This window comes from Pleurodeles waltl, chromosome 5 (genome assembly GCF_031143425.1).
Source record: "Pleurodeles waltl isolate 20211129_DDA chromosome 5, aPleWal1.hap1.20221129, whole genome shotgun sequence".
Classification (NCBI taxonomy): Eukaryota; Metazoa; Chordata; class Amphibia; order Caudata; family Salamandridae; genus Pleurodeles; species Pleurodeles waltl.
The window spans coordinates 606,308,814-606,334,961 of record NC_090444.1 but is presented as its reverse complement, the minus strand read 5'-3'; the positions used below and the strand labels follow the sequence as shown (position 1 = coordinate 606,334,961).

The window sequence follows — 26,148 nt, the reverse complement described above, 5'->3', positions numbered from 1 at the left end:
ACCGGTGACCCAGAGTGGCATCATTCTTTATGTCCCATTTTCCGTAGCAGCAGCTGAGCTCGTGGAATACAGACCAGCCGACTGAAATGATCTGTCTGGGAAGCCACCACCTTGTCTGAGCTTCTTTGGTGGCTTTACCTACCTCTATTACCTTTAGTAAGTGTGGTTCATTTTTAAAACAAAACATGCCTGGAAGAACAATCCAGGGATTTTCAGCTCTCCCAGAGGAATAGCTCCCTATACACTGAAATGAGGCACTTTTAGGACTGTCGGCCTTTTGCAGTAATTTGGTATAACCTCTATATGGCGCTGTTGGAATGGAGAAAATGTATATGCATGCCTCGTATTCACCCTAGCAAGCTGTAGCTTTTTGACTGCATCCTCAACACACACGATGATCATTTGTTTGCGCAGGAGGTATTTTTGGGACACAGACTGAGACCCTCCCCGGTTGATTTGGTACACCATGTGCACCCTCCTTTGGATGAGTGTGACTGCTGTCAGCTCACTGATCTCTAGAGGATGGACAGTTGTGGCAGCGATTTCATTCTAGAATCAGGGCAGGCCGTTTTACCTGCCACCTGATAGAGAGAATAGCCTATCAGCTGTTCTTGTGTTTCTAAAGGGGTCTGCCAATACCCTACATAAGGATCCTTTGCTCATTAGATGCATGTTTGGAGCATGTGTGACACAGGTGCCCGTAGCCACTCTGGGGTCCATTTTGTGTTTGCTGCATTCAAGTGGTACCTAAAAAAAAGGGTTGGAGGGATAGCATAGAGAGCAGATGTGAACTGCCAGGACCCTGCAAGGATATTTTGTTATGGGTCAGACTGAGGAGTGTTAAGGAAAGGAGACATGTGGCCCTTCTGAAGCTAGGGCGTTTTCTCCAGCCTTTTCCTGGTTTATTGTTCTCTGGATATGCTGCTTTCCCAGAGGTTAACAGATAGTTAAGTGGACCAGCTCCCCTTGCATGTGTGGACTTGGTGGAGGTTTCCCCTGAAAGGATCATCCCAGTTCCACTAATGTACTTCACTGTGCTGCTCACATCTAGTGACAAAGACTTAGCTAGTCTGAATGGAATATGCAAAATGGCAGAACTGCTCATAGCCTGTCTCGGTGTTGACCATTCGAATCCACAACTACTCCTTGCAACTTCAGTATAAATTCAGGACAGACGTTTCCAGCCAGTGTGCCAGAATTTCTCATCCGGAGCCCAGGGTCCTAAACCGCCAGTGATCAATTAACTCTTCTGTGCTCCAGGCTTGTGATCCACATCTCCAGCTACCCTTGCCAGGGGCAGGATCAGAACCTGAGGATTTTTGACCACTTGCTAGGAGAAACATCTGTTTAGGCCTCCAACTGTTAAGAAGGAGCACTGGAGATGCCCTTGCTGGTAGGACAGCAAGGAGCACTTAGGGAATGATGAAATGAGGTGGCCACTGCAGCTTGGAAGGGACCTGGAGTACTAACGATAAAGGGAAAAGCCCAGATGACCCGAGTTCGCCAGCAGTGTATGCTGTCTTGTAAAGTGTGCTATGTCAAGGAGTCTTGCTGGAGAAACCCAAAGTGCTTAGTAGGTGATTCTGTTAATAGAAGTCAGCGTCTAGGTCCAGAGGCTCCCATCAACTTGCAATTGTAGTTGGTAGTTACAGTGGACTGAGTTGTGCCAGAAAGGAACGGTGGCTTTATTTTTTATATTGATGTTCTTTTGTTCGAAACTAAGTACTGGTTGGTCACTCAGTTAATAATGGTTACTAGGTGCTTGAGCACTGTCTCTAATTTCATGCTAACTCCCTGAGTAAACCTTTGGCTAGCTGACTTATCTTTCCTGAGCGTCAAGGGCGAAAGAGGTGAGCAATTTTGCGTCCAATAGTAGGGCTAAGCAGCACGACACTGGTGGTAAGTGATTTAGGTTGCCACTGCCTGACCCAGTATCCCCTGGGTACCTTTGGAGTCTTGGAAAAAGTCCCCATGTGCATTACACAGCCTTACTTCACTATGTGGAAGTTCTGGCTCTGAAAGCCACTGCCTTGCATCTTTTAGAGTTTCATTACTCTTCCTTTGTTTTTCCACTGCTTTGGTTCCTCCTGTTATCCATAACTATTGAGACACGGATTTGTTGCAAAGTTGTCGGTGCTTCTGTAAGATGACCACATAGTGCTCTCAAACAATTTTGCACTAAACAACGTGTAGCCATGCTACATAAGAATAATTATATCTTACTTTTTACTACAATAATTTTGCTGATTTGTCATGCTCTCAACAACAGGTGTTCCTACAGCTCAATTTAAAGCTATTCTTTATTGACGTCAAAAGGATAATGGGATGAGTTTAACCTGAGGGCACTCTGTTGCGACGTGTAGGTTATACATTGACCTCAGCAGCCAGTTGTTAACTAGCTGAGCTACCTGTTCATTAATGTGGTAGATGCCCTGCATTTATCAGCTGCTGTGATCCTTGCTAGCATGGTATGTATATTGTGCTGTTCCCCAGCTGTGGTGCTCTTAGGAATAACTACACAAATCAAATATACTGTCTCCAGCTGAAACACTAGATCAGGAAAATTCATGAAAGTTCACATAGCATGTCCACTTGTGTAATTAAGTGAAAACCAGTCTTTTTTAACTCTTTGTTATGTTATACATTTTAGTCCAGGTCAAACAGCTGCTGGTTCCTTGACCTCTTGGCGAGTTATTACATTGTGTGCTAAAATGGGGTTTTCCCAGAGGGCTGAGATCCAAGTTGGATGTGGAAAGAGGTGGTCTGGTTGTACTATCTTAAACTAAGCCTTGGTGCTCAACCAGTGTATGTGCTAGGAGAGGGATTCGCGCCTACTTTTCTGTCATTGTTCCTACCTCTTCGTCAGTGTTATCAAGAGAGAGGAAGCAAGAGAGAGAGAGCAAGCTCGTTATTCGTGTTAAAGTCAGTGTGCTATACTATCTTGTGTAGGATAGACTGCTGCCAGGCCCTCTTAACCAGGATTCTGGAGTCACTTGCGGAATTGTCTGCTGGTCAACTAATCTGTGTCTGATGTGTCTGGGTGTTGAGTTTATCTGGAAAGGTTGGTACCTGCCCACTGACTGATCTTTCGCGCCAATTGCGGACTTTGGGGGTTATTACAACTTTGGAGGAGGTGTTAATCCGTCCCAAAAGTGATGGTAAAGTGACGGATATACCACCAGCCGTATTACGAGTCCATTATATCCTATGGAACTCGTAATACGGCTGGTGGTATATCCGTCACTTTACCGTCACTTTTGGGACGAATTAACACCTCCTCCAAAGTTGTAATAACCCCCTATGTCTCTATTAGCATATAGGAGAATCTCTGATCTATTTTCGGATGGTTCTTCATTTTTGCATTGCCCTTCTCTCATCCAAGCGGTAGCTGCACACATTGTAAATAGGCAGTTATTGCTATTGCCCAAATAAATAGTACTGAGTTTACTGACTTTTGCGTGTTGGGGGCCACATTGGCCTTGCTGGGTATTGAAATTGTGCACATCATGATAGATGTTAATAGTAAGGGTTATACCACTGAGCCATCTTTCCGGCTAGTAAGAGTTCAAACCAACAGCAGCCGCCGCAAATCTCGAGGGGAGCAGTGCAGGGGAGTGGGGTAGAGGGTGAGGGGAAATAAAATAATTATTCAATGAAAAAAAAAAAAAGCTTCCCTGTTTCTTCTACTGCCACCCACCTCGATCCTCTTCCCTCAATGTGGTGTCCCAGCATGCCCTTGCATTCCCAGGCTCCCTAGCAATCCTGGCGCTGCTCTCATGCTATACTTAGCATGAGAGCAGCGCCAGGATTGGTCTGGGCAGCTTGGTTTGCTGCTCAGACAGTGCACTGGAGTCTGTGAAGTTTCTCCAACCCAGCTGTGCCACCCAGCTGGCTTGGAGAAGCCTAAGTGCGCATGTGAGTTTGGCCGGCCTAGGAGGGCCGGCCAAACTCACATGTACACTTAGTGCACTGACTCCAAATCCCTCCTCGTCCCTCCCGCGGACCAGCCCCACCCTTCCCTGCACCTGCTGGCTGAGCCAGCAGCTGAAAAATAAAATTACATTAAAATATTGTTTTATTTTTCAGCTGCTGCCTCAGCCAGTGGGGCGACACACCTTTGCCATTGCGAAGAAGCTGCCCCTGGTTCAAATACTGATGACATCTTAGATAGCTGGAGGGCTGCCAGCTATCTAGTGCATGGCTCTTTTAGCCTGGAACAGGGTTGCCCATGTTCTTTCAGGGATATAAAGCTATATTCCACTTATATGCACCGACAAGTACTGGAATCCTTCCTAGGTTTCAAACTTTATATAATTCAAGCTACCAACCAATCACTGCACTGTCACTCCTACCACCAGCCAAGGACTGTACTCATGTGTGCTTCCAAGGTTGCGACTCTTCTCGATCTTCAGCCATCTCCATGGCTGTCTTTGAGGGTCAGCATGTATTCACTCATGACCACTGTGCACACTGTTGTCACAGCTTACTTTTCCCATGATCACCTGCGTGCACCACAGTGCTTGACGTGTCCTCATCCAGCTATTATTAAAATCTTCAAAGCTACTTTTCTTCTCACATATGGAAGACCTTTTGCCAGCTCTTCCCGGACACAATACATGATTGGTACAGCGATAACACAAAGTGCAAACATGTCCCACCCACCATTTGGAAGCTCTGTTATCATAGCCATAGGCTGGCACTGAAGCCTGTTTGTCACCCCACAATCCTGGGCCTGGTCCTTCATCTCCATCCTGACAAAGAGCATCATCTTTTCTCTGCTTATACCGGGGGTTGGTGGTGCTGTAAAGAACCACAACAAACACAACAAGTCATAAGAATGAGATAATGCCACTGTACTGCAGTGAATAGCTTAGTGGTGTGGTCATGGCACATGACCACCGCTTTTAGAAACACTTCATCATGCAGCTATAAACTAGGCGCTTTGGGATGGTTTGTCTGGTTTTATTTAGTTTGTGATCGGTTGCAGAAATGTTATTTGCCTGCACCACAGGGAAATTGCTTTTATTTTTTTTATCCTTAATGCAGTTGACTCTTGACTGATTTCATTGCAAATTACTGCAATCCTGTTTTGTGTGACTGCTTTATTGCCACCCCTGCTGTCATCAGTTGAGAGAATCTGAAATGTGGTGTGTGCCAATGGTTTAAGATCGCTATTGCTATCCCCTGTGGTATATTCAGGTGAACACTTACTGTGGTTTATATTAGCGTTTCTCCAAGATTAAAATAAGAATTGTGTTACTTAAATCAGCAGAACTACTTGCTATCAACCCAGCAGTCCTCATCTCATGAATAAATAATAAAGTCTACTGGATTGTGGATTTTAATTTGAAATTGTGAACCGGTACACATTGCTATTTTCAAAACAAATGGATCTCACCGCTCCCTGGACTCAATATAGGTTTTCATTTTACAGTTGAAGATAAAACGCGTTGTGCTGGTGTCTTGATTCATGACATGGGGCATCATCTAGTGATGGGCTGTGATGAGACATGTGACACTAAATGATGACGCCCCGTCCACTCACATCTCGGTGCCCCGGCTTGATTTAGAGGTTGGGGGATTCAGGTTTCCTGATGATGGAGCTGCTGCATCTCTGGCATCTGGAAAACAGTTGCGTGGACCTTTCACCGATGGGGATGGCTTCAGAGGGACCACCCGAACCGAGTGTCTTGTTTAGCCATTCTAAGGTGGTGACAGCTGATTACAAATATACAGATATTTGTTGTTGTATTTTTGCACAATTTGCCCATCCATGTTTTCACCCATTACTATGGAATACAGTTTATTGCACATGCTTACCAGTGTAACTGATGATGGACATTTGTGTTCTCTACAACAAAACATTGCCGAAATCCATAATAGGATTGTGTGCACCGCACAGGCCTTTGTGAAAGTTTCAGAAATCGTTTTGTCCCAAAAATGCTGTAGTAACCAGTGTCCATCTCTTGCTCTATCCTCTTCCAGATTACTTTTTGAAAAAGTCTTCGTGTGAAATTCGAGTGCTGCAACATCCCCTGGTATCTTTTGTGGGCCACCTATGTTGGAGCCCCCATATGCATCCCCTTGTCCAAGTTGCCATGCATTGAGTTTTAAGCCGAGATGAGTGGACCTCAGACAGGGCACACTGGGGGAAACATGATTTCTTTCTAGTCCGCCATTAACTATGGTAGAATCTGATAATTTCTAATTTCCATGACTCCTTTTCCTTTGGCCTCACTCTTCTTTTTTTTTTCTCTCACTTTATTTCTGTATTCTTTCTCATTATTCTCTCTCTCTCTCTTGCTCTTATTGTGCCCCACTGGAGCTCCCTCTTGTCCCCCTGTCTCACTTTATTGCATACTCCCCCCCATCATTTTCTTCTTCTCTTCTCTCTCCCCTCATTCCATTTATAGTGAGGACTTCTGCTAAGAGTATTGCCCCTTCTTTCCGATAGGGCATTCAGATTAACCGACATCACCTTGGAGGAGGGCTGGCTGATCGCCTATTAGTAGAGTGTGACACTTCCTGTCATGAACATGGAGTCTGAGGAATCTAATGTCTCTGCAGTATTGCAGAGATTTCTGGGACAGGAAAGGGGTTGAAGCCTAGATGCTGAATTCTAAAATGTGAGCCATGTTGAGTGACCACATTCTGAGAATGCACGTTTGGCGACCTGAGTGTGGTCCTTATTTGTTGTGAGAAGAACTCACACAAATAAAGTCTGCCACAGTCAGAACAAATAAGGATCATTGCAGTGCAAACATGATCAAAAAATTAAATCCAACAAAGTCCGTTTGGAGATGGAACATCCAGCATCTGAGATGATGGGTCACCAGCAGAGCGCTATCCTGAATTAATACTACTTGGTTCTTTAGGGTTAAGTGTAAAAAATGAGCCGCTATCAACTTCCTGGAGTGGGGCATTGTCAGGGAGTCTACGCAAAGTGATTGTGCTACTTGCTTCTTCTTCCTTACTCCAAGAATAAACCCTAACCAAGTCAGTCCAGAGGGTGTAAGCGACAGAGTGTAATAAGCAAGTGAGAAATGACAATGGTGTAGCACTGTGGGCTCTTGTGACGCTATTTATGCCAGCTCCTCTTCAGGCTATGTACTCATTTTGACGTGGGTGGTAATAGGACAGCTGACAATCTTTGGTAGCTAGCCTATCGGCCCATCTCACCCATCCCCTGTCTCATTTAGATGTTGTGCCTTCCCTGGTAGTGGAGCCACTACTATTGATAACAATGAGAAAGCTCTTTCAGCAGGGCAATAACCAATCATTCTGTTTAGGGCAGGCCAGCATGTCGTGGGAAGGCGCCTTCAGTTTAGGGTGGGTAATGTAGATTTTCCTAATAATTTATGACGCAAAGTCTTAATTTTATTAAAGACACGGAGGTGAGTATTATGCATTTTCTTTTCTTGTTTATTCAATAGCAGCAGTCAAGAAAAAAACATTTCCCATAAGGCCAAACAAAAAGTGGCCAATGGGAGCAAAACAGTAGTTTCAAGTGTCAACCAATGAAAGGGCACCCATCCCCTAAATACGTATCTTGACTGTGAACAGCCCTCTTTTCTTGTGCGAGGGTCAAACAGTATGAAACAAAGGTAGAGTAGAACAAATGATGCAAAAAGCCATTACGAAAGCCATAAAGTCCTGACAAAAGTTCTATAACTGGATCAAGGCAGGGGAAAGGATGACATCCGAATGGAACCGATGTAGATGGTGGTCCGCTGATGGATGACAATTACGTTGAAGCCTGTGACGGAGTAGTTGAGGCTACAAGGGCGGGAAAACAATGAAAGCATTAATTGTTGAGGCGGGATAATACTCGCCTCCCTGTCTTTAATAAAATTAAGACTTTCTGTCATAAATTATTAGGAAAATCTATATTTTATGGCTAGACCGGAGGCTCATATTATGCAAGTTTAGAGCAAATTAACAACATCCAACACAGCATGATGAACAGGCTTGCAATAAAATACTTTAAACACAGTATCTTTAGACCAATCAGCCGATTTGAGAATATCCTCCAAACGAGAACCATCCCAAAAGGCCTTAGATGCCATAGCATCTCTGGAGGAATGGGCCCCAAAAACGGAAGTGTCAATACCGGCTAAGGACATGACCCATTTGACCCAACGAGCTAGGGTTGGAGAAGAGACGGGTTTGAAGGGTTTTTTGAAAGAAATAAGTAGTTAGGAAGCAGAAGATGATCTCTAATCGACTGTTTGATGTTCATATGATTTTAAATATTGACCCACAAAGAGTTTAGGATGGTCAAGAAAGTAAGGATAAAACCCAGATGACAAATTAGTTTTAGTGCGTCTGTGCACATTGAATAAAATGCCAAGCGGAGTAAATTGACGGGCAGTGATATCCAGAGCTCTAACATCGGAAAGATGTTTAAATGAAACCAAGCATAGTAACATAGCTAATTTAGCAGACAGTTGTTTCAAAGAAGGCATATCATTGTCAGGCCAGGATAAAAACAGATTAAACACAGCATTGACGTCCCATAGCGAACTGTATTTGGGTAAAGGAGGATTAGAAAACTTTACTCCCTTTAAAAGTCGACAAATCGGGGGATGTTCCCCAACAGGTTTACCATTGATAAATGGGGGGTGTGAGGAAATGGCAGATCTGTACAAGTTAATAGTACGATATGACTTACCTTTACTAGCCTCAGCCGCCAGGAAATTAACTATAAAAGTCACATCTGTTGAAAGGGAATTAATACCTTTTCCCAAGCACCAGCTATGCCATAAGGAGAAAGCTGAGCTGTGGGCCTTTTTTGTGCCCCATGCCCAGGACTGTTCGATGAGGCTAGAAGCTTCTGCCGAAATTTCAGGGACTGGCTGGGGATCCCTGACAATTTCCAAGCTGAGAGGACGAGAAGATTGTGTAAAATCAAATCGTGATGGAATCCGAGAGGGTTGGTGAGGAGGTCCGGAAAGGAAGAAAGAAGGAAAGGGAAATCTATCGTTAATTCTAGAAGAGATGGGAACCATACCTGAGATTGCCAAAAGGGGGCTACCAGTACTACCACTGCTTGTTGCAGTCTGATGTGGGCCAAGAGTCTGTTTATCATAATAAAAGGGGGAAAGGCGTAATTCAGAGAGGTTGACCAATCCTGAGAAAAGGCATTGAAGGCAAGAGCCAACGGATCTGGGTGCCAACTGAAGAACTGAGGCCAATGATTGTTTAGACGTGATGCAAAGAGGTCTATTTGCAAAGAGCCCCATTTGTGAGAAATAGCCCTGAAAACCTCCGAATGGAGCTTCCAATCGCTGGACTCGTGGAGAAAACGAGAATGCCAGTCCGCTACGGTATTGAGATTGCCTGGAATGTACTGCACCTGTACTGAAATTCATCTTCGAAGACAAAAATTCCAAAACCCTTTTGCTAATTCCGCTAAAGGTTTTGATCTTGTGCCTCCCAGGCGGTTGATATACCTGACAGCCGAGATGCTGTCCATCCTGAGAAGAACTGAACAACAGACCCGATCTCTTGCCAGGCTTTTCACTGCAAAGAAGCCGGCAAGCATCTCTAAACAGTTGATGTGCAATTGTGTCTCCTGAAGCGACCATGCGCCCCTAGACGAGATTGTACCACACCGGGCCCCCCAACCGGAGAGGTTTGCATCCGATTCTAATACAAGATCTGGGGCTGACACAAATATGGTCCTGCCGTTCCAGGCATCTAAATGGTCTATTCACCACTGAAGCTCTTCGCGGGACTCGAGATCTAAAGCAATGCTGTCCGAATAAGCGAGTCCCCTTTGAAGATGACGAATTTTGAGTCTTTGGAGGGCTCTGTAATGTAGAGGACCTGGGAATATCACTTGGATGGAAGAAGAAAGTAGGCCTACTATCCTTGCCAAAGACCTGAGGGATATGAAGGATTTGTGAAGAGTGTGAAGAATTTTGGACTTGATAGACTTTATTTTTGCGCAGGGGAGAAGAAGGGTTGCAGAAACGGAATCTATCAGAAACCCCAGAAACTCTATGTGCTGAATCGGAACCAGGGAAGATTTTTCGTCGTTTATAAGGAAACCTAGGTCAGTGAGAAGATTGGAGGTCAAGAGAAGATGAGATTGAAGGATAGTCCGACTTTGATTCATGATGAGGATATTGTCTAGATAAATAATCATCCTGATTCCTTGAGCACTGAGGGAAGCTACTACCGGCTTCATAAGTTTTGTGAAACACCACGGGGCCGAAGAAAGCCCGAACGGTAGGGAAGAAAAAAGATAGAAGTGATTCTCCCATCCAAATTAAATATATTTTCTTGAATCTGGATGCATAGGAACTGCCAAATAAGTGTCCCGTAGATCCAAACGTACCATCCAATCGCCTTGAATAAGAGTATCTCTGAGATGAAGAATAGTCTCCATCTTGAAATGTCGGTAAACCACAAATTGATTGAAATTTTTAGGTTGATGACTGGGTGCATTTTTTTGTTCTTTTTGAGGACTAGGAAAATAGAACTGATGAAACCTGAGGGATCTGGCTGACAGGGGATGATGGCGTGTTTACGAAGTAAAGATTGAATCTCCGCAGAGATTGCCACCGTCATCTCTTGTGAAAACTTGGGAGGTTGAGGAAAGTGAGTCTGAATAGGCTATGAGTAGAGTTCGATATTGTAACCCTGAATAGAATTTAGAACCCAAGGGTCTGAAGTGATCGATTCCCATTTTGGAAGAAACAGCAAAAGACGACCCCCTACAATAGGATGGCCAGAAGCCAGACTTACCGGTTTGTGCTGTGAATCTGGAAGATCGGCCACCTCTGTTCCGGAAGCTGCGTCCTCTTTGCGGGTAAAATTGTGGTTTATAGTCTTGGTATGAGACGTTGGAGGCACCATGGGAACCTTGGTTATAATAGGAGCGGCCGGCAAAGCAGTTCCTACCTCTGCCGGCCCTGGCGAAAACCCGATTATGGAACATTTTCTTGAGGGATTGTTGGGCCTTGTCCAACGAGGCAAAGGTAGAAACATATTTATTTAGCTCCTTTATAAATGAGTCTCTGAAAAGGAGCCCTTCTGCCTTGATGCCAGGGTCTGACCCCGCTAGATTGACTAATTTCGGATCCAGCTTGAGAAGCATGCCTTTCCTTCTTTCATGCGTTATTGCCACATTTGCATTGCCTAAGAGGCAAAAGGATCTCTGAACCCACAGAGATAAATCTGCAGGATTAATGGGACAGTTGTTGAGACGTGCCGCTTCAGCCAAGTAAAAAATGCGGGTGAGGGGACCCACCACATCCAGAAGCTTGTCCTGGCACATGGACCAAGCTTTGTCAACACCTTTCCGCGGATCCTTCCCAAACTTAGAGAAGAAGGTAATAAGCGAAGGGTCGATAACTGGGGTGGCAGTAATTTTTGACGAGAGAGAAGGACGAGGGCATTCTGAGCGGAGTTTGGCTCTTGTTTGCTTGTCTAGCGATTAGCGTAATCTAGACACCACATAATCACCCACATGATCTGCTGGAAACCATTCTGTAGAATTAGGGTGATGTATGTCCTCGGGGTTAAACACTGGAACCCCATCAGCGTCTGAAATAAGTAGAAGTTGAGAAGACTCTTGCGCCATAACTTTTGCCTTTTTTGGAGGAGGAGACAAAACAGAATCATCATCATCTGTATCACGTGCGTCAGAAACAGAATCTGAACCACCATCATCAGTATCTGGAATACTGGTAATCACAATGGGCGCAGAGAGATGATTGTTTTTCTTAGAACACTTAGAAGACTGTTTAGATTGAGAAATGGAAGAACCCTCCTTAGCAGGAGCCTTGTGAGAAACCGCGTCCTCTGCCTTATGTGAGGAAACCTCACTGTCTAACGCCTGTTTAGAAATCTTTTTTATAATAGGGCATTTTCTGCATTTGGGCCAAAACCTTTTGTCTTTGAAACCAAGGACAAAATAGAATTTTCTAATGTTTTGGATAAATTGTTTATGGAATTGGAAAGAGCTTGCTCAACAGAGCTTTGAATAAAGTCACAAATATTGTCATTCAATTTTTGGTGCATTTGTTCCTCCTCCTTCAAGCTAATTCTGCTCACTGAGCTTTTCATATTAATAGAAAACAATTTTGTCAGATAGAAAGGATAAGAAAACACCAGAAAGGGTTAACAATCCTTTGCAGAGTGAGGGGAGTGAACAGGCTCCGCCTATGGGCGTGAACCTGCAAGTCCGTGTTCACAGAAGCAGCAGGAAATACCAGTAAAAAAGACTGGCTCGGCGAGGACGCCAGAAAAGGGGAAACAAAACCAGAGTCCCACGAAGAGGTAAGCCAATGCAGGAGAAAGCCGGTGAACCACCGTTTCTGCCAAGCGACGCTCGAGAAACAACACTCTTGACAGAAAACGGCAGTTTAGAACGCCGGAGTGAAACTATAACAAAGAAATTGCGGCTACAAGCCGACTGGGATTACAACATGTTATATACACGTCAACAAAACCATTAAAAGTCTAATAACTAGTCGCAAACAAATTAACAAGAAAACACGAGTATAGAAATGAAATACTTAGCTTGACTGCGAGCAGCAAGAAAAGAGGGCTGTTCACAGTCAAGATACGTATTTACGGGATGGGTGCCCTTTTATTGATTGACACTTGAAACTACTGTTTTGCTCCCATTGGCCACTTTTCGTTTGGCCTTATGGGAGTTGTTGTTGTTTTCTTGACTGCTGCTATTGAATAAACAAGAAAAGAAAATGCATAATATGAGCTTCCGGTCTTGCCATAAAATTTAGTGCGGTTGCAAGCTGCTTTTTTCCTGTCTGGGACTGCATTGGCACACCAAGGCAGCCTTGTGCAGGACAATGGCAAAGATGCGCTTGGTGTGTGGAGTGCAACTCCCAGCATGTCAGGGACATTTGCCTTTGACAATAGATCCGTGCTCCTGCTTTGTGGTGAGGTGAGAGAGGCCTGTTTTCCTATCTTCAAAGGAGGAAAAAAATGACAACTTCGATGGCAGACAGGACACAACTCTTTTTATTTTGGGGTGGGAGGTGGGTGGGAGCCCTCCTAGCAAACAAGAGGCTGATGACCCAGGTGTCAGCTCTATATTTAGCAAGCTCCCTGGAACTGAGCTGGGCCAGTGGTGGTGACACCTCTTCCTACTGACCTGTTTGGCAGCTGAACAACCATACTCTGGATCTAATACAACAGGAGGCGGCCATCTTGTCTGACTAGACCCTTCTGAGTGGGGGTGCCTTACATAATACCTAGCACTCGATACTCAAGAGCTAAGTCTGCCTTAGCCCAAGTCCATCTGGAGATTTTCAAACATGTGAAACCATTGACTGAAACCGATCAAGGTGCTATTAAGTTTGGGGTTTTCAATGGCTTCTTTTCTCTAGACCATTTACAGTGTCCTATGTTTGATACTTTGTAATGTTTCTATATTTTGGATATATCTTGCCAATCACAGAAATGCTCAAATCCGACCAGTTCCCAGTGGAGTAAAGCGCCTGTTCGGCCCTGTCCCCGGTTAATTAAAGAGAAGCCTTGTGCTCGGTCTGCTACCGGAAATGGGGCAGTTTGGTAACTTAGAAGAAGCCTCTTTTCTGCCTTTGTGGTGCATCTAGACCTAGTTTGGGCCTGCACTTTAGTTGAAGTAGATTTTCAACACCTTAGTCTTCTCTGAAGTTAAATCACCACAAGAACTTTGCTGCCTGGACTCTGCAACGGAAACACATATGTCATTAAAGGTGCAATTACGGTGAAGGAGTGCAGCGATAACCGAGAAACGCTTTCTCTGCCTCAGAGGGACCGCAGACAAAGGTCTCCCAGACCCTGGAAGGGAGAAGCCAATGAACCACTGAACGGCAGATGAGATAAACCTCCAACCGATCAATATCGTACATAAGCAGCAAAGCAGGTTGTCTGTTAATCTCGTGTCCAACAGGAAATTGTTTCACCATCGACCTCTTAAATAAATGGTGGAAGGATTTACTCCCTGCAGTTTACACTGTAGGTGCCGGATTTATCATCGTCGGCTTGATTGCTTTTCATCATCTGTCAGCCTCTGGGGCCAAATCTTATTGAGTGGAAATGAGTGGGCAGAAGAAATGGTACCACCTCCTTGCAGGGGAGAAAAAGTTTAGATAAGTGTAGCCTGAACTTTTTACTTATTGTTTACGTTTGAGGAACACCGGCCATGATTGCCTTCTCCACATTATCTTAATGTGAAACATAAGCACCAAATTGAAAGTAACAACTTCAATTATGGTAAGTTTGAACATGCTCACTGTGATTGTGCTGCCTTGGAAAAGACATTCATTCACAGTACTAGGAAATGATTGTCTGTGTGTGATAAGCAACAAAGAGCTCCCTGGGTATTGCTTTGCAGTCTTACAAATGTTACATCATCAGTCTGCATCATCCGTGGTCTTGGGGGTCTTCACTTTTATCCTGAGTGTGAGCAATTTGGGTGGCGAGTCTCGCCTATAGAGAGAAAGCAAGGCCAATAACAAATGTTCATTTGCCTTGATTATACCATAAAATTAGGTGACAGAGATTGAGAAAGCTTTCTTATGTGCAGGTTTCTTCAGAGGACATGAGGCTTGATTTAGAGAAAGGTGGTAGATACATCTAGATCTATTCCGAATTACTTACAAGACTTCTCCATTTTCAGAAGATATATGTCACCATCACTGTTGAATATGGTGCCATCCATATCTTAAAGAGAAGGACGAAAGACTGTATTTTTAGGTCTGGATTTTGACAGAAGATCTTTCAAACAGGCCTGTTGCTTAAAGTATACATAGAGTATACTTTGAGTTTGCCCCTTTTAACCATTGGCTTTCCTCAACTAGCCTCTCTTTACCATTTGAAGGTGACTTTGTCAATCACTTCTTGACTTATTGACTGTATCTTTCCATATCCACTCCAGTGCTTTCATTGAATTGCCTGAAGCACTATTTCGCATTTATAGCCCTCTCAGTCCTCTCTTGCTGGCTCCTTGTTGAATGTCTTGCTCTAACATGTAAGCACTGCATGTATTAACACACTAAAAATAGATAAATTGGCTTCCCCACTCCTTATTTCTTTTGGTTGTTAACTTTTCGGTCAGTATCAGCAGAGGTCTTCTGTATTTCTACCTCTGGGAGGTGTGATTTTGCTCGGCCAAATGCCAGTCATTCTGAGCAGCACTGAGGTTACATGGAGAGGGAAAGACAGAAGGCCTCACATTACCCTGCATCTAATCTTTGAGGTTGCTGGAAGATATTTTAAATAACAAGCGATGCTTCCTCATCCATCAGTGACTTCTTGAAAGGTTCAAACGTGAGGTTTACATTGATGCATGGTTTGTATGTCTTTTCATACTAACCAATGTTTTTTTATCCTGCCTGTTGGCACAGGCTCTCCACTTGACCATGCTAAAGGATGGCAAACGGGGCACTTGCAGAAGTGAAGGAATCACGTGACAGATGTTATTGGATTAAATAAAACGTCTTTTTTACGTTAGGAACTTGTTTATAATTAGACCTGTATTTCAGCTATATTTCCTGAATGTTCTGCATAAACCTCACTGCACAATCAAGTGCATATTTTTGGGGAAATTAAGGAAATAAATACATTCAGCCTGCTTCAGATTCCACGCATTCGATTTCCTGTTTTTAGATCATTTAAATGATTACAGTAACAATAATCCCATTGCTCCACTTCGTACCTCCTCTTGTACAATGTGTTCATACCCCTCCCGTCCCGGCTGCATGGAAAAAAAGTCCCTAATTAATGCCTTCCACATTTTGTGCTGCGGAGCCATGCCAGCGCGGTTCCCAGTCCCGACAGCGGATTAGCGGATTAGCAGGCCCCGGCCCTCGCGGCGAGAGCACAATGCGTCCTCTTCCGCTCTTGAGAGGGGTGTCTGCAGAACATTTCTTGCCTGAAGGTCACCAGTGGCAAACTAACTTAACAGGATCAGAGTGACTTTTAGGGCAACCACACTGAGCTTCCGGCTGTGCCTGCAGTGTGCACCACAGGGCACTGCCATGGCAGAGAAGCAAAGGCATGGACGTCAACTCATGGAAATGCCAGGGGTAGCAGAAGAGACACCACACGCCCTTTGACCTCCACTTTCATACATACTCACACTTACACACACTTCCTGACACAAAATACACTCTCACCCTCAAGCATGCACACAACATATATTGAAAATAATTTTTACCTACCTCAGCTGCCATGGAAGGGCATATTCCAGCTAATTGTCCTCCATTTTTATTACACTCATAGTGAATAATATACTATCAGAATATACTATTATTTACTATTAGTGGGATAAGGAGAGTGGAGCCCCAACTAACGTCCATAAGGACGAGCTGCCACTGTGTTCCTGGCACTGAATTTGCCACCTCTGAGGCCAGGGGTCGCAAATGCACTGCCAGGGGTGGCAAAGGGCAAGCCAGGGGTCGCAGCTAGGGCCCCTAAATGACGTCCATGAGCAAAGGCAAGGCTCCCAGGAAAGGGTGGCAGGAGAAAGAGGTTGTATGTCTGCTTGCGTAGAGCCTGAGCAGGTGATCTGCTGCAAACAATCAACAACCCCCCAGGCTGTGCAATTGCTGAGGGAATAAAGTAACAGATTGCCATCTATTAAGCATTTTAAGAGGCTGAGACAGTTCCTGTTCTCTGCCTTGTGGGTTGTGCTTTGGGATTTACAGCAATTATAAATTGAGTACACATTGACTTACGTTGCCATTAGCAAAAAATACCCCTCAGACTTTCCTGCACACATCAACCGACAGTGGCAGTTGTAGCATGCTTCATTTATGCAATAGCAAAGCGTTTCCTTTCTAAGTACAGCACTGTTGAGTACTACAAGCCGCAGTCACATGACTGCGGGAGAAGGCCAGATTGCTTGGCAGTGCAGTCATGCATCCTGCAAGAAACACTCCCTCACTGTCAGGCAGTGGCAGTAGCTTATTGAATGGTGGGTCCATTCCTCACGGAACTCTAGAAATATGTATTAAATGGGTACAACTTGAAAAGAGAGCAGTTTACACCATGCAGTTGTACAATGTGCAGCTGTTGGCTGTGATGTCGATTCATCCTAAAGTCCTGTGGAGCGTAAGCCACGTCATATGTCCTTTAAACCTCTTATGACATCACAGGAATGGCACCTGTTGGCAAAAATGGATAACCTGGTATAAACTTTCTTAGTTTTTATTTACCAAGCGTGTTTGTAGTTCGCTATCATTGCACTACAAGTCCACTTGCCACACACTGTATCCCAGTGCTCGGTTTATTTAGTCACTTTCACATTTTGTAAAAGTTTGTAAAGACAGAATGACAAAGGTTTCAAGCAGGAGTACAGGGGTAGCAGCTCCTACCCCTGGTGGCCACTAACTGGTGTCCATGGATGTTGGATATGCCTTTAGCTACATTAGCGATATTATGTTCTGGTATAATACATTACATTCCGTTATTTGACTCTTGATTTGCGACACACCACAGGTCACGTTTAGAGAGGTGCTGCTGCTTCATTATAATTATTTACTTTGAATTATTGTGGATGAAAAATGGGTGGTTGAATTCATATACTTCGATAATGGTCTTCAGGGCTTCATGAACTGAGACCATCACAAATAATAATTATTGACTGGTGTAAGCTAGTAGATTGTTTTTTCACACTTTTTGGGTATCATATCAGGATGGAATTTAGAGATAGAAATACTTAAAATGGCCCAGGATAGTTTCTTCCTGTGTTTTCTGTTTGTGATATCTTACAATGTTCCAATGGTGCTTCAAATGGCATCGCTTCCCAGAAAAAAACATTTTTAACTGCATTAATATGGAGATGCCTGGGCCCGATAACCTGCACAACCATAAGGGGCGGCCCCTTCACTATGACAGAGAAGCATCGCCCCACTGCTGAAAGGCAAAAAAATAAAATGATGATAAAAGTATTTTATTCATTTTATACTTCCGCGGATTGTCGGGCAGGGCGGGGCTAGCATCCTCCATATCACCAGGTAGGAGGAGTGCTAGGTGCACTCTAAGTGTGCATGTCAGTTAGGCCGGCTGGCTGAGGCCGGCCAAAATGACATGCGCACTTAGAGCTCTGCACCGAGCTCTATTTCACAGCCGGGTGGAGACCAAACGCAGGCTCCCACACCCTCACTGAGCGGCATTTCAGCCCGCTCAGGCCAATTCTGGCGCTTCTCTCATGCTGTGTAACAGCATGAGAGCAGCATCTGGATTGGGTAGGGAGGGGAGCAGAGAAGCACTGAGGCGCCAGGAGCATTGGAGCACAGAGGTGAGGTCCGTCAGCTACAGGTAAGTGTTTCTTCTTTTTCTTTACCCCCCTCCTATCTACCACCTGCTGTCCCCCCAACCACACCCCTACTCTGTGCGCTGCCCCTCCTGCCATTCCTGCACCAACTACCACTGACAACCATACACTGTGGGATGTAATCGAAGCACCATGTGCTCTCTAACCTTTTCACTGCTTTAAATGCAGCAGAATGGTCTCTGGAATCACCTGCAAATTAGAAAAAAAAAAAAAAACTATGGTCAAAACCGCTGTGTTCATGCTGGCGGTCAAACCACTGACCACCAGCGTCCCCGGATCCTCGCCAGCCATATAATGTACATTGTTTCCACCCGCCGTCCCACAGGAATGCCTGGCCGGGACATTGATTGCGGCTCCACATGGAGCCGCCGCCAATGCCTCTATGCGGCGGGTGCAGCTGCACCTGTCGCGCAGATTACTGCCCGAAAATCTGGCACTGACCTGCGCAATGAGGCACTGCACAGGGGCCCCTGCATTGCCCATGCCAAGTGCATGGGCAGAGCAGGGGCCACCAGGGGTGCCCTGGTGCACCCCTTCTGCCAGCCTTTCAGGCTGGAGGCTGAGGAATCATTAACCGAGGGGCAGCACCACCTCCGTCAGGCAGCCTGGCGGTGAGTGAGGCCCGCCGATGGCGCCCCTCATGGTGTTCATAATGTGGCGGTGTGGCCCGCCAAGTTCAAAATGACGTCCTATGTTTGTAAGAAAAAAAATCCTCACATGGTCCAGGAATATTTACAACCAGTATGGTTAATCACAGCCCTAGCTATTTACATGCAGTGAAAATTCTGGACAGAGGGAGATTAAGTTAGTGAAGGAGATTGTCATGGGTTTATTTTCCTTACTTAACACATATTATTTATTTTTATTATTTTATGTATCAATGGCTTTTATGAGGCCATGTTCTCAGCAGGAGTTGTTTTGTAATTGAAAACGAAGCCTAAAAGCAGTACATATGGTGATATTCAAAAGATAGTGTGTGTGTCAAGGCTCCAATTAATGTACCTCTAAAAGAAAAGCAACAGTTTTATGTAAATTAGTGCTTAATTTGAGCCAGTGGCTTCTGGTGCTAGGACCTGGAACTTTATTGTAAACGCTGGCCCTTATAACAGCCTGCCACACGGTGACGCTGTTTATCGGATTTTGTGAGAAACACACCAACAATTGTTTAATATTTAAGTATATGTTAAAATTACTAATACCTGCCACCCAAAGCTATAGGAATAGATTGGGTGGCATTTGTGAATCGTTTTTAATGTATGTTTAAAGTCTGAAGTGTCACGCTTGCATGTGTGTGATTGTTAGTTGTGATGGTACTGTGATTGTCAGCACTAGTGGGGCAATTGGTGGTGTAAGCTACAGGGGCCTGCTGACAAGAACCCTGGCACTTATTTTTGTGTGCAAATGCAGTACTGAAGTAAATCCTTATTTTACCTAAACAGTTTCTTGATTGACCACATAAGGATTTTCTTTTACAATTGTGCTTTCTTTTGTCTCCCCCTCAACGTTAGGTGTGTTTTTCAATTACAGTTGGCCAAGTGATTTCCGTTGTGCAGAAGTTAGAGCCGTTTGATCCAGTTTTTTGTAGTGCCACATAATCATAATGCCACAAAGAATGGTTTATTGCCGCAGATTGTAACCTCTTACATTTTGTTCTCCCCATCAGAGCTGCCCAGAAGCTGAACTTGTCTTCCAAAAAGAAAAAGCATCGACCTTCTCCTTCGCTGACTTTAGATCCACCTCTCTTCTCAACCAGCTTCTGTGGAATCCTTCAAACATCCCCACCTCCTGCCCCACCATGTCTCCTGAGGGCCGTCAACAAAGTGAAAGATACTCCTGGGCTGGGCAAGGTAGGCGTTTCTTCTGTCAGATTTTGATTAATTAGGATACAATCTACCTTACAGGGAACCCCTTACTGAATTAGCCCCTCTTGGCTGTGTGATAACGTGAAATCAATTGCAGATGTGCTTCTCCCGAGGGTATGATGAAAGAAGACCGATGTTTGTTTGGATGCAATTTTGTACAATAAACCTAACCATGGATTTTATAGTGAACCTCTTTTCTATTTTATTTTTTGTTCCATAAACTATCCTTTGAACTGTTGTTTCCTTTTAAATAATTGTTTAAGGCAGCTTCATTGTCAATTTTTAAATAGAAGACTACATATTGTGTAATCTTTTTGTTTTTCAACAGAACAATAAATAACAAAGCTTCAATTACCTTAAATTCCAGGCATCTAAACCTGGGTGGAGCGCAGGATGTCTAATCCACATCCCACTCCTAAAATACAAGACCTAACAAAGTATTGCTGTGATTAGATTTTAAATTGTCTCATCAAGAACGACCAGAATCCAGGAAATCCTCACAATTTATAGATCACGTGATGAAATTCTTCCCATCTAGTGTCAAACATTCTAGAAAAATTGGTTTTCACATTCCTCAAAATCAATTGGAGCTGAATAACACTTTTTTTATCCTCCAATTTGCCTTTTGGCTTAACTTTCCAGGGAGACTGCCATGGTAAATCTCTGAGATGGAGTGCTTTAGAGAGCAGACGTGAAACAGGAAACTCTGGTTGTGCATGTCCTGTTCCGTAAGCACTGTTGGTTATGAGTTAATCCTATGAATGTGGGGTACCAGAAAATCGGTGCTGAAATATCCTTTGTCGTAAGTAGTGACCTAACCATCGTCTGCAAAAATGTCGCTCCATTGGAGTTAATGCGAGATAAACTACGTCCAATGGGACAGTATTTTTGTAAATTGATTGTCAGACGATGTTTCTGTATATTATGTTTTGACACAAAATTCCAATAAATACATCCCTCAGTAAGAACAATTGGATTCAAAGCGTTAGACTGATGAAGGCATTTTTGCGTAAACCAGAAATAATGGGTGTTGATTCGTAACTATTTAGTCAGAGCTATTGGTCTCAGAATCAGAAGTGGGCAAATTTCTGATAATTGTGGCACAATTACGTGAAATTACAGCTAATTAAGTGAAATGCTGATCTATCATTTAGTACTATATTTGATGTGAGGGTGCATTTCACATAAGAAATTGCGCAAACAGCACAAGTGTTGTGAGCAGCAGCTCCTTGCATACTAGCCGTTCACGTTGTTCCTGAGCACTCACTCTAAAATGTTGCTGCAAATAGCGCGTAATTACGCATTGTGGCGTAATGGTGTATTCTGCAGTCAATGCGCTGGCATATTTAAAGTTTCACCCAGACCTAGTCAGAATTCACGGTCCTTCAAGTGTCCTCATTATTTTCCACTTTTTTTTTTTAGGTCTGACTTGACATTGCAGCCATGTGTAAGATGATCGTTATTAATTCTTTAATATGTTCATAGAGTGGGCTTCCACTGCACTACACAGGAGTTTCACTCACTCACTTTATGCTATTGGGTGTTTTGTGTATCATCCTTTCTCCTTACATTTCAAAGCTTGGGGGACTATTTTGCATCTCATAAGGACTCTGAACCCTCGCATATTTTGTAACTCATAAAGCATTGTCTCAAGAAAAGAATCCTTTTTTGTTTTGCTTTTTCATTTCTGCAGGCTTTTTGAAACAATGTTACAGAGAATCTAAAATGAAATCCAGAGCTATTGGCTTTGCCAGTACTTCTAATTTGAAGTCACCCACACTAATGCTCCTGATTGGGAGTCTTGTCCATCAGTCCTCCAGTACTATCCCTTGACACGCAATAGTATTGATCAGTGGCAGGCACAAAGGAGGAATCATTCAATTTAGTCTTCCTAAATTCAGCCATGAGAAAGCTGGTTGGTCATTCACATCCTACTCCCTTCCCTGGTTTCTTTGGTTGAGGCACTCTCCATCCCCCCTGTTACCATACCTCTGCTTTAGTATGACATTCATGGCAACATTTTAGAACAGGACAGTGGGAGATTTTGAGAAAAAAAAGAGGGGATTGTATTTTCCCCCATGGATTTTTACTGAAGCAGAGGCGATTTCAGGCGGGAGAGAGGTGAAATAAAGCCACATTGGGCTTAAAAATCGTGAGTCCCTTGCCTGAATTGGGTCTATTGACATGCATGGTGTAGTCTGAATGGAAAGAATTTTTTTTCTGCTCATTTGAGTGTTGTGGGTACACTCCGAGTTGCGTTCACATTCTGCCTATGAAGGGGCCGCACTCTTGACTTAATCATCATGTGTAGTAGAGCCTGTGAGTTCCTCCAACACAAGAGAGGTAAAGAGGCTTGGAGTATTACAGGTACACAAATGACATCAGATACAAAAATAGTAATATGTATACCTCAAGAACCTGAAAGGTCATAAGACACTTAGCAATGTTAAGCTGAGATGTAGAAAAGATTTCTTAGCTCTACCGTGAGCAGCATAAAAAGAGGACTAGAAACGGGAGACCCATCATTGGTTACACGTTTTCTGCTTTCATTCTTCCTTACTTGTTTGAGATGTAGAGTGGTATGTATCCTCGTGCAGGCATCCAAGAGTAACATAGCTATCACACTGACAAAAGCTTTAAAGAAGGCCTTATGGCATGGACATCTGAAATCCCAGTTGACATAAATTGAATCATTTGAAAGTTCACAGCAGGAAACTGGTGAATTTTTTTTGAAGGCTTACAATGCTAAATTGAAGACTTAACCTTACAACTGTGGACTACTCCCAACTATGGAATTGAAGAAAATCTTTCACGTGCAGCGTGATGACAGCTTTGATGCCAGACTGAGGTTAAGAGTGTACAGATGTAGCCCTGTTGACACAAGAAAATGTCCCTTTGTGTCACCATGTAGTTACCTCCCTGAAATATTGAATCTACCGGAAATGCCCAATCATTGCTTAAATGTTGTGTACAATGCAACTTGTGGAAATGTTGGACAGGAAGCAAAGGCTATTTAATGGCAAAAGCGTGAGGTGAAAAGGACACAAGTATCACCTGGCTTCTTGAACGATGCGTGTCAAGTTTACTGGCCCTCTTCTAGTTAGACTTTAGCAGCACTGCGGAACCTTCGACTACTCTCAGAGTGGGAAAGCATTTCAAATCCTTGAGCAGTGTAGTTTGATTAGACGTAATAGTGTTTGTAAAGGGCATCAGAACTCTGGCAATGGCCCTTAGCAGGTTGAGCAGCTGATTGTGAAGCTACATCATACATTACCCATGGTTGGCAGAGTGAGGTTTTACAATGTGGTTTGTGTCCGGATCATTGTGTGCCTTGTGTGTAGTTTAGAAACATTCCACAATTGTGTCGTAAGTATGGGTTGCTGCAATTGAGCATGGAGGTAAGCAGAGAAATGCAAGAGAGAGAGTCACAATGCAGTTAGGTGTATGATTTGACACAGTGTAGAAGAGCATCAAGTTATCTTGATTACTAGGAAGGAGGAAGCAGATGGTACTCGAGACAATTCCTGGGTTGTTCAGCATTAATTTATGTATTCCTGATTGCCAGAAGTTGTACTGGCCGTTTGAAAAGACAGCATGGAGTCCTTCACAGCCTGCAGCTATGCACCTGTGGTTTACATATCTACACTTTATACATCAGTAAGTGTGTAATTCCCTAGTTGTGGAAGTTCTTCCTGGGCTCTTGTAGAGACAGTAACAGATGACTGTGTTACGGAAAAAAGGGATATGATGCTTTCGCCAAAATGCAGGAAAACTCTTAAGGGCTTTCCTGTGTACTAAGGAGAGGAATCCTGTATTGATGAAGTGGAAAGAGCCCCCCTTCAACATTCTATAATGTTTTCACTCTACCTTGATTTCGATTTCCTGGGTGAAAGCAGTCACTGAGTCATGTAAATTAACAGTAGATTGGTATAGTAAAACAGGGCAAATCCAAGTCCCGTGCTTTCTCCAGTATGTTAGTGTCTTTAAGGCAGTGAACTGTGAGAAGTTTGGAAAATTTTGTGCACGACGGCCAGCACTCTTTATACTAAACAAAGTCTAATAGAGCCACATAGAGGAATTAGCTTGGTCTCAAGATCTACAACTTTCAACTGTGCGTTGCCCAGAACTTCACCATTACCTTCCCACCAAACACACAGCATTAATCATTAGAGTGATCATATGGTCCCACCTGAATTCTGTAACGACTCCCTCTATACTGGATTCCCACTGGGGTTTATGACAAAGTCGATCCAAAGTACAGCGGCCAGATTAATTTTCAACGTGAAGGCCTGGGCCTGCATTCTTCTTATAGCCATAAAATGTCTCCTTTGCCTTCCATTTGACAGTGACAAATTATTCATAGTACTGTTAAGTAGCAATCTTCATGTATCTCAGTTGTTGCTTTCAATGGTACTGGCCAACTGAAGATGCTCAGACCCAATCAAAGACAATTTCCTTGTAATTTCAACAGCCAATAAATCCAAAGACAGAGAAATACCAATCGGTGTCCCTGGCTCTAAACTCATAAGCTCCTTACCAGCCACTATCAAAGCCATAAATAATAAATAATAAGTTGAGGCCTCCTATAATCTGACAGCACTTCGGCGCATTCATTGCTGCCCTGGCATACTAATCCACCTCTTCCATCCTTCTGAAATCTTCTTCTTTCTGACTACTGCTGTCCCCCATCTTGGTTGTAGCGCGTTGTAAAGCATTCACTTAGAAGTTGCATGCAGCATGCCAAAAGGTACCCACAATAGATGCATACAAAGACCTTTGCTGAACTGACGTCTCTGCAAATCTCATACAAAGAATGCACATTATTTAAAGATTTGTTTTATGCAACTGGAAATGGAAATGGAAAGCATAAATGGTTTGCTGGAACGCATGGGATTTAGAAACCTGGATCAAGTAGACCTGTTTCTGATTTGATTAAGCCCACAGGAATTGAGCTTGGCCAACATTTAGGTTGATGTATACCACAGATGATTCAGTCGTCATGGGAGTTTAGTGTGTGATTACTTTTTGGCAAGCCTTTCCCTACGCAGTGAAATACTGCAGAGAAACTACAGTGCGAAGCATAGCAGGCGCATTGAGCTGACAGCACAGCCTTCATGTCCCCAAGCAAACCTCTGCTTTGGATTTTTTTTTCTCAGACTAGTCTACTGAAATCCAGGACAGCCACAACATTTTTATTAGAAAAATTTCCCAAAGAGACCTAAACATGCTTTCCCTGGTTCCTTGTTCTTCAAGGTGGATCACAAATCTGGTCTCTGTCAACACGTAGGTATGTCATTTAGTTGTTAGTTACCTTGCAGTGAAAGCCAGGTGGGCGGCTGCTTCTAACAGGGGATTTACCGAAACTGGATACCTGGTTGTTGAATGAAAGTGAAGCGCAATGTGATGAGGTTTTTCAGTTGGATCTCTGCCAGGCGAACTGAACTGACATTGTCTTGTAATATTAATATTGTCCAGATTTAATGTATATGTTTTTAATTTTGTTCAAACTCCTCCAGAACATTTATTGTGTTAGGATACACCTACTGAAAGCTGATTTCCTGGAGTCTTGATATATATTCTCATGACCTCAGAAATGTACATTCTTTCAAGCGGTTTCCCTTATGCCCTTCTTGTATGTCCCATTTCATTAAGCAGGTTGTCACTAGTTTGACACTTAAACGTGTTTTTGTAATGTATAGTCAATCAGACTGCATTGACAAAATCCAACTAAACCCTGCCAATGTATTTTTTTATTTCTTGGCTCTCTTTGTCTTGCATTTTTCCCAAATCGTGTCACAATACTTGCTTTTGGAATTATCCAGATGCTTTGTATGTTTTCAAAAAGTATAAAATATTTGCCTTGCCGAGTGAAGGCAATAGTATGCAGGCGGAAGACAGCGGTACACAAGGGCATCAAATGATGTGGACGATATCCCATGACATATTATATGCTCTGAATTCCTGTTTATGAGACACATTCACTTG

The 26,148-nt window shown here is 43.5% G+C and overlaps 1 protein-coding gene across 2 annotated transcripts in view; it reads left to right on the top strand.

Annotated features, from left to right (window-relative positions):
- The window catches only part of KIF26B (kinesin family member 26B), a 577,552-nt gene that overhangs the window by 320,281 nt on the left and 231,123 nt on the right, over nt 1–26,148 (top strand). For both annotated transcript variants that reach the window (XM_069234446.1, XM_069234447.1), the window contains one exon: nt 19,965–20,148. In XM_069234446.1, the coding sequence (XP_069090547.1) occupies nt 19,965–20,148 (184 nt within the window). The remainder of the gene's footprint in view (nt 1–19,964; nt 20,149–26,148) is intronic.